This window comes from Bactrocera dorsalis, chromosome 5 (genome assembly GCF_023373825.1).
Source record: "Bactrocera dorsalis isolate Fly_Bdor chromosome 5, ASM2337382v1, whole genome shotgun sequence".
NCBI lineage: Eukaryota > Metazoa > Arthropoda > Insecta > Diptera > Tephritidae > Bactrocera > Bactrocera dorsalis.
Window position 1 is genome coordinate 5,036,317 of NC_064307.1, and position 9,189 is coordinate 5,045,505.

Here is a 9,189-nt window from a genome sequence, read left to right on the forward strand (position 1 = left end):
TTAGCGAATGTTTCAGATCAGAAATATATGGTTGCTGCTTATCTTCTCTTATATAAGACATTGAATTACGAATGTGCATGAGCAATGCGTTCTTTTTGGACTAGCTTTCTCATTCTGGAATACTTTTAGCACAAAACTCATTCGAACGAAAATAAACTATATAATCTACGGCATGCCAGTTGGAACTTAGAAACCGTTTTAAGTTAAAAAAAAAATATCGTAAAATTTCTAGCTCGGAAGATTAATAATCCACTAACACAGAGCATCTAAAACAATGCAGTAAAACGCAAGCGAGGAAGCTCCAGACTTGTCAGAACACTGCACTCCGAACTACGACAGGATGCCTCTTGATGTATCCTATCGAACACCTGCATAGTGGGGTCCGTATGCTCCCAGTTAAGGAGCATAATGAACTCCCTTCCAAGCAGTTCCTGCAGGGGAGCTTTCGCAGAAATCATGCTTTCAGTCATCTGCTTGGAGCGGAACCGCCTTCTAGGAGCACCAAAAAGTGATTCCTCAACTATGTCGACGACATCAAACAATACGCTGACCAGTCTTAGGACGCTACAAACTTCCGACATGCAATGACAGGCTTTCACAGAAGAGCCAACAATGCCTTTACTGACTCACTCTCAGTGAATTGCGTACTTAGAGCCAAACCACCACCCACCGCAGACGAAGAGCTGGAGTTACCGCAAGAAACGAGAGAGAGTCTTGCGCAGCTTCGTTCTGAGTACTAGAGCAGGTGAAACCCATACTAATCCAGAATACACCCCAACTTATCCAAAATATGTCCTGAGTGAGTCTCCGCATGACACTGCCCACCTCTTTGTAGGCCCCACTAACCCTACTCAGCTGACAACCCTCTCCCGAACTCGAGAAAACGTGGCACATTTCTTGGACCTGCCGTTGGATGACGACGACGATAACTTATTTAATTCTTACCACCCTAACTCGGATTCGGTACCCGTTATAACAACAACGACGGCTTCGAGAACAGCTTAGAAATCTAAAGGTCTAAAGCTGATTACATCAAATTATACGAAATGCTGATTTGAAAAGTGTATCGAGTCTGGAAAAGTCAGAAGTACGAAGGAAAAAAACTGTTAGCATTCCATGTTCACAAACCCACTATTAACCGAAAAGTAATTAATTTGCCTTCAATGAGCCTGAAATGTTATTCTAAATACAAAGCTGACTAAATACCCTGTACGTAATCGGGCACACGCGACATTGAGCAAATATACATATTTCCGATAAAATATTATTTACACGAACACACAAACTTTTATGTATGTATGTATGCGTATAGCAATTCGTTGCGTGAGCAGGAAATCTAATTTGATGAAATGCGAAAATTTATGACACAAAAGCAGAAGTGGAGGCGACGATAAATAACATTCAAAGGAAACTGCCATCATTACGCACAACCGCACATATTCTACAAAAATAAAAATGAAATGAAATACAAATAAAGGAATAAACAACAACAACAACCACAAAGATGATGCGGAGAATCGCCATTAGCGGAGTCAAATGAGAGCCAAAGCCAAAGCAATTCACACGCTTTGCAGGCGAAGCACCAAATCGTCGGCATTAATAATGATAAAGGCGCAGAAACAAATAAAACGGGTAGGCGCACGAGGTGAGATGGCTAACAGAAGAAAAGCGGAAGATGGACAGTCATATCAACAAATAAATGTCAGTTGAACAGACAAATAGACGCGAAGACTTGCTGATGGGGAAGCAATGAATAAATATGTGTGCGGAAGCGGCAGAAATATGAAGCAATGGGGGGATGATAGACGCAGCAATCGCAAACGCATGTCGGCTAAGTGGCCCTATGAATAAATGAAGCGATGCTCGCCGGAAAATTGCGAGCAGTCGCCGCGCGGATACGGATTAAAGCGGCGCTGCTCACAATGCCTGCATGTGAGTGTGTTTGTGTGTGTGTCAGCAGTAGCATATGACAATGACAAAGTGATAAGTGTGTTGGGTGACGGTGGCACGTTGCCACTGCCGGAGGCGCAAGACAGTACGAAGCGGAAGTTGGGCTGAAAACTTTTGGAGTATTTAAATGTCGCTGGCGCAAGAGGTAATCGGAGTGGAAGGGCATACATTTGTTCGTTTTCGAGCGCTTGATTCCGTTCCAAATTGGATGAATGCAAGTATAGTAAGAGTATACCAATGGCAGCCCAGTAGGAAATCAGACAGTGAAGCGCTATTGCTTTCGGTGGCTTTTGTTCATATTTATATAATACATTTCTCATTTTTAATATAGTTTTTTACAGTTACAGTTACTAGTTTCATAATAGTGTTACCATACTTTAAATATTTTGTCACTAAAATATTACTTAATATTTTTTATACAATTTTTTCGTCTGATAGCTTGTCTTAAGATAATCCACAGCTACTCATTTTCCTTTATAGTTTTCATTTAAGAATTAGAAAAATATATTTTATTTGTTGCCTCTTTCCCGCTGGGTACCTTGCGATCCATGTACATGTACATAACGGGTGATTTTTTTGAGGTTAGGATTTTCATGCATTAGTATTTGACAGATCACGTGGGATTTCAGACATGGTGTCAAAGAGAAAGATGCTCAGTATGCTTTGACATTTCATCATGAATAGACTTACTAACGAGCAACGCTTGAAAATCATTGAATTTTATTACCAAAATCAGTGTTCGGTTCGAAATGTGTTTCGCGCGCGTGTTTTGTTCAGCGATGAGGCTCATTTCTGGTTGAATGGCTACGTAAATAAGCAAAATTGCCGCATTTGGGGTGAAGAGCAACCAGAAGCCGTTCAAGAACTGCCCATGCATCCCGAAAAATGCACTGTTTGGTGTGGTTTGTACGCTGGTGGAATCATTGGACCGTATTTTTTCAAAGATGCTGTTGGACGCAACGTTACGGTGAATGGCGATCGCTATCGTTCGATGCTAACAAACTTTTTTTTGCCAAAAATGGAAGAACTGAACTTGGTTGACATGTGGTTTCAACAAGATGGCGCTACATGCCACACAGCTCGCGATTCTATGGCCATTTTGAGGGAAAACTTCGGACAACAATTCATCTCAAGAAATGGACCGTAAGTTGGCCACCAAGATCATGCGATTTAACGCCTTTAGACTATTTTTTGTGGGGCTACGTCAAGTCTAAAGTCTACAGAAATAAGCCAGCAACTATTCCAGCTTTGGAAGACAACATTTCCGAAGAAATTCGGGCTATTCCGGCCGAAATGCTCGAAAAAGTTGCCCAAAATTGGACTTTCCGAATGGACCACCTAAGACGCAGCCGCGGTCAACATTTAAATGAAATTATCTTCAAAAAGTAAATGTCATGAACCAATCTAACGTTTCAAATAAAGAACCGATGAGATTTTGCAAATTTTATGCGTTTTTTTTTAAAAAGTTATCAAGCTCTTAAAAAATCACCCTTTATATAGGTGTGTGTCACATTTGTGAACGCCATTCAGCATTTAGTAGTTCGTTTATGTGGCAGTATGTGGGAGCATATGTGTGTGCAGGCATTAATAAGGCTTACAGGCGCCGCATAGCATTTAAACTTTTCGTCATTGTGCCGCAGCTTTGGGCGTACAACTTTTTATGATCTTATTCACGCTCTTTTGCGGCCTTCAAAGTTTCTGCGCACGGATAAAAAAGTTTCACGTTTATCTAAAACTTGAAGAAGCATGTTAAATTACGTGAAGTAAATTTTTATAGAACAATTGGGTGCTCAGTTCACCGTGAATTGTATCGATAGATTGGAAATATAATTAAGATGAAATTTTTGAGTAGAAAAATCTTAAAGACATTTAGGGATAACAAAATTTCATTCTCGTAGATACCTTTAAGTGGTCATTATATGTGATCAAAATTGATCCGGACTGCCAAATGAAACTACATTTTTATGTCCACTAAGACAAATATTTATTATCGTCTTCAAAAGAGGATGCTGAACCAATACAAGCTTGTTATGTTGGAATGGCCTTCTTTGCCTTCAGCGAATTTTGGTTTTTTCGGTTTCGGCTCATTTTTGGAGAACCATTCGATAAATTGTTGGTTAGTTTTACCATTAAATCGTTATTAAATTTGGTTTTTTTTGATGAGTATAGGGTACTCAGGTCTTTTTTCTACGACCAGTCCGGGTCAAATTTGATCACTTGGTTGGCTAGAACCATCTTTTGAAAAATATTTTCAAGAAATTTTTGTTGTCATCAAATTTGATTTCCTTTATGAATGTGAGTACTCAGGGTGTTTTACAAGGGCCAGTCCCGATCAAATTTGATCACTTGGTTGGCTAGAACCATCTTTTGAAAAATATTTTCAAGAAATTTTCGAAGAAATTTCAAGTAATTAAATTTATTTCAAGAATATTAATAGTATTTTAAATTTTTTCTCAAATTTTTTCCAAGCCAAAGTAGTTTTTAAGTACAATTTCGGAGAGGAAAAGCTTTCGAGTCATATTCTTACTATTATACAAAAGACATCCCTACTTGTAGTCAGATTTCGTTTAAATAATTCTCGAAAGTAAGCTTTTAACCCCTTAAAAATATTTTGCACTCAATCTTTAACCCTTTCCTCACTTCTTCTGCAGATTTTTCCTTACGCTTTCGCCCCACCCTAATGCGTGCTTTCTTACCAATGAATAATGTCGGTTAATTGCGAAAAACACTCGATTCTACAATCACAAACATACTGTTTGTATATACAAGTAAGTGCAATATATTTAACGTACGTAAAGACGTCTAACCCTCCGGCTTCTGCGTGTGCGTTCAGACGCTGACACATTTCCCGTTTTCAAATAATGTCAACAAGCTCTTCCTTGACTAATTTCACACCCCTTTAAACTCAAATAAGAAAGTTGAAGCTGCAACAACAACAACAATCAACAAACACCAATATCACCATATTTGGGATCATCGCCCCTACCACCCCACTCATCCCCCCTACCGCCCACCAATCAATTCAATTTCAACAAAAGTTAATTGAAAACTGTTAAATGTTTGTTTTTTCCACTTGCGATTTAGCCGGAAAAAGTTTTGCTTCGAACTTCCATGAGTAGTCGTCGGGTTACATGCTCGCACATAAAATTCCGAATGTTTGTTCAACGGCAATAAGTAAATCACCTAAAGCATGCTAACATTGGCAAAAACTTTTACAAGTAAGTTCCAACCACAGGATTCTTCAGCCTCAGCTGAGTGAGTAAGTAAATGAAGAGGCCGCCGTTGCGTTGCGGGGTCTGCTCTTAATTGAATCAAAAGGAATTGGTCAAGACTGAATTAAGAGTTAACTTCATAAATATGTAATTGCACGTAAGCTTTTAATTGTATGTATGTATGTGTGTGTTTGCGGCTTAATTCGGTTAAAGCATATCGGTCAATCGCATTACTCGGAGAGTTGAACTCGACTTTACTCAAACGCTAGCAGCTTTCAGCTTTTTGTGTACCCACATTTTGATTCGATTTAATGGAAAACTTAAGTTTAATAGGGTTTTTGAGTACTAGATTAACCGCAGATGCTCAGATCCCAGCATAGATTAACTAAATGGTGTTTAGGAGCCTAAGTGCCCCACAATGACTTGTCAGTTTTGATCAGTTCTGGTAGAAAGTCGGACTTTGGCAGCTAAAATCGGAAAATATTTTGCGTAAACTTGTTTTTATTCGAACCCCGTTATTTTGTAATTTTTTTCCAACATATAATCATTGTACGGATAAAATATTGCAGAACAAAATTTTTTTCGGTTTCATCAAAAGAGGTGGAGCATTAATTCTTAGCACAGTCGGAGTTCGTAGCGACTCGAAAAATATTTAATTTTTTTTTTAATTTTATTATGTATTCTTAAATAAACGAGAACAAGAACGACGTCAAGTTCAAAAGAAACAAAGCACTTACTGATCATAATGAGTATTTTTTTTGCCTTATACCGATAATTTTATGCCATTGAATAAAATTTCGGCCAAATGGCCATCACGCTACGTATCCATGATTAGATGTGGAACATGAGTGGGCGCGTCGTCTTGTTGGAAATAGAGATCTTCCGCGCTAATGTCAATAAATTCCAGGAAAGAAAAGTCGGTTAACAGTATGTTACAAGGCTTGCTCTTAATGGCAACGGTATTCATTTCGAAAGAAAGAAATTCCGATGATGCCGCCATACAACAATACGCAACAAATGGTTTATCGGCTTCAGTTCTTGTGCCAACCCAATTTTATGCGGATTCAGAGCCAAATCCAACAGCAAAATTCGCCATGATGTCATCGAACCGACTGTTTCGGATTGATCTCAACACAGGCTTGAACGACAGCGAATATTTCCTTCATTAGTGGCTTCACTTTGACGAGAAGGGGGTACACTGTAGTGGAAATTATAATAATGTTCGAATTGTGCAATATATTTGCAATAAGGAACATAATGACAACAGTGTTTTGCGCGAAGAGTTCTTACTGTAGCCACCGGAGAAGGTGAATTTACGTAATAGTTAATCTTGAACAATTTTCAGTCGTTGTTCCAAGTGAAAAATGAGATAATGGAATGGCAAACCTTCCTGAACCCATCGACGAACACAAATCCTTATACAATATGTGTACCACGAGCTGTCAAAATTACATCAGCCCTGTTGGTAACGACCTTGATCCACAAAAATTTGTAGTCTTTCACACTTGGTATGAAGTAGACAAGAAGCTCAGTAACTGACCCTAAGTCAATAGAACCTTCCTTCGATAAAAGGTTTATTCAAGATAATATATGCAAGAGATTTCTTGGAAAACTTAGAAATCTTAAGAAATCGATCGACATAATTACATTAGATATATTTTTTCAAGAAGAATGCAGATGAAAATCGAAAACTAGCAAGAAGAACTAATTATACAAATTGACACAATTTTCAAGTTTTACTGAAGGATTTTTCTGAAATCTCAATTACTCGTACAGACATTTTTCGTATAGAGCAAAAGGTATGTTCTTCATAGTATACAAAAATAACCAAACACTCCTTTTTAACAATTGATATCACTCGAATATTTCTATATATTTGTGGAAACAAGAAAAACTTATAATAAAAATTAAACCTTAATTATAAATATTCAATTACATAATTCGACAGATTGATTATATGAATTTTTGATGAGCATAACCTTCCACGCACATCATATTTTTTAAGCACTTTATCGCCATCGCCAGCGCCACCATCATTATCATTTTAAAATTCCCTCAGCTTTTCAAAATATCTTAGGCAAATATAGAGTCTATAATAAACAACCCAGAGTTTCGTTCCTGATTAGGCCTGCTATGCAATTATCGCTAATTGGCAAGTGAAGCTCAAGATTATCGCTTTGAATATGCTACATTTTAATTAAAGACCCGGCTTCTCGGAAATATGCTCACTCATGTTGCTTATGAAATTTTATAAATGACTAGCATCTGTGGGCGTTTTAAAGCGCAATTTCGTTTTTTATCAGCATTTCGTGCAATTGCGGAGGTTATTCTCAAAGCTAAATCAGATAATTTTTCAAAATGGCATTCAACTAAGGAATTATAGGGCAAACGGATATAAATAGATGGCGCTAACAAAGCACGCAAGATCTAAGGAGGCACGTGTTAGTTAGAGCCTCTACTCAAACGCAAGCAAATATCTCGCATCGGTCCGTCCGCACTGCCTCCTCAAGTTCAGCGTGAAATATGTGAGTGATTAGTGGCCGCCGGCTGAAGGCCTGGCCAAAGCGAACAATAACAACAACGAAAAACACGACATCAAAAAAAGGAAAGAAAAATTGTGTTTAACGAGCAGCTACTCACCGTTGGCACTGTCACTATTGACAGGCGGAAGCTGTGCGTAAACGCCGTTATGTTGCGTGTCCTTTGAAACCCGATGCAGCGCGTGCAGGGCCCACACGGAGGTTCGCGCTGGGTAATTTCGCATGTCCGTAGGCTCTGCACCCACACCAGTTGCAGCGCTAATGCTCATCATCGGAGCGGTGGCAGTGGCACGGGCAGTGGCTTCGTTAGCCGTTAATGTGATCGTTGTGATGGGTTGCGTATACGCCGCGTCGCCGTCGGCAGCGCCTGTGGGCGCCCTATTGTGTTGATAATTTTTTGTAATTATTGGTGTAGCGAAGTGCATGTCATGCGTGTCTAATGATGATGGCGATGATGATGATGACGCCGACGAGTATGATGACCATGATGCCGAGGCCAGCGACGAGGATGCTGTTTGAGGGGAGGATCTAGCTGGAGATACAGTTGTGGTCATTAATTCCATTTTGTCGTGTCGGTATGCTAATCCTGGCGAAGGTTCACCACCGATGGTTTGTGCGCTGCGTTGTTGGAGCGTGTGCGGCGCTAGCTTATGCATTTGCTGTTGCTGTTGTTGTTGTGAAAAGTGGTGTTGCTGATGGTGCAGGTAATGTAATTCTAGACGTTGCTGTTGTTGTTGCAGCTGCTGCTGCTTACTCAATTGTTGTTGTTGTTGCTGTTGGTGTTGTACACGTTCCGCACTCATGCCCTTGGTTTCGCACTGTTGCATGCCACTAAATGGCCAACCCATTATGCTGAACACCACCAATATTTGCAGAGTCTCGGTGAGAAGCGTGTCTAGGACATTCGCGTTGCGTCGCAATGGAAAACGCATTTTTTGGGCTTATTAGCGTGCATTTAAGAGGTGGTGGTGACACGGAAATTTATTAAGGATTTTCTAGTGGCAAGCATTTTCGGCAGCCTCCGGTCTTTACACTTGCACTAATTACGCTGTGTTGTTGTATTTGTTTTAGTGTTCATTGCAACTTCATGCGGCTGTGCAAACACGTGGTGCTTAACTATTTTGCACCTCACATCTTTAAGAGTGTCGATGGAGCCTGTGAAATGAGAAATAAGTAAACAAATAATTCACTGAGGTATGACGTATTATATAACTTACAAAATAATAGAATCAATCTATCATTAGCAATAAGATAAAAAAAGACAAAACATTAACCTCCGCTTCACCGAAGCTTTGGATATCAACAGATACTTTAAAATGATACATCAGGATTTTTATCATAATTGCGATCTGATTGATGACCATTTGTAAGACTGCTGTATGTTATGGTAGTCCGATCTAAACAATCTTTTCGGAGATTCTAGCCTTGCGCTGCTTGTGTGGCAACTCTGGTGAAGATTCCACGTCAAATCAAAAAAATAGGTCATA

The 9,189-nt window shown here is 39.4% G+C and overlaps 1 protein-coding gene across 1 annotated transcript in view; it reads right to left on the bottom strand.

Annotated features, from left to right (window-relative positions):
• LOC105226513 (dual specificity protein kinase splA) overlaps nucleotides 1–8,878 on the bottom strand; it is a 73,689-nt gene extending 64,811 nt beyond the window's left edge. Inside the window, exon 1 of the mRNA XM_049457684.1 lies at nucleotides 7,803–8,878. Within this exon, the coding sequence (XP_049313641.1) occupies nucleotides 7,803–8,634 (832 nt within the window). The 5' untranslated portion in view covers nucleotides 8,635–8,878. The remainder of the gene's footprint in view (nucleotides 1–7,802) is intronic.
• Nucleotides 8,879–9,189: the final 311 nt, after the last annotated feature.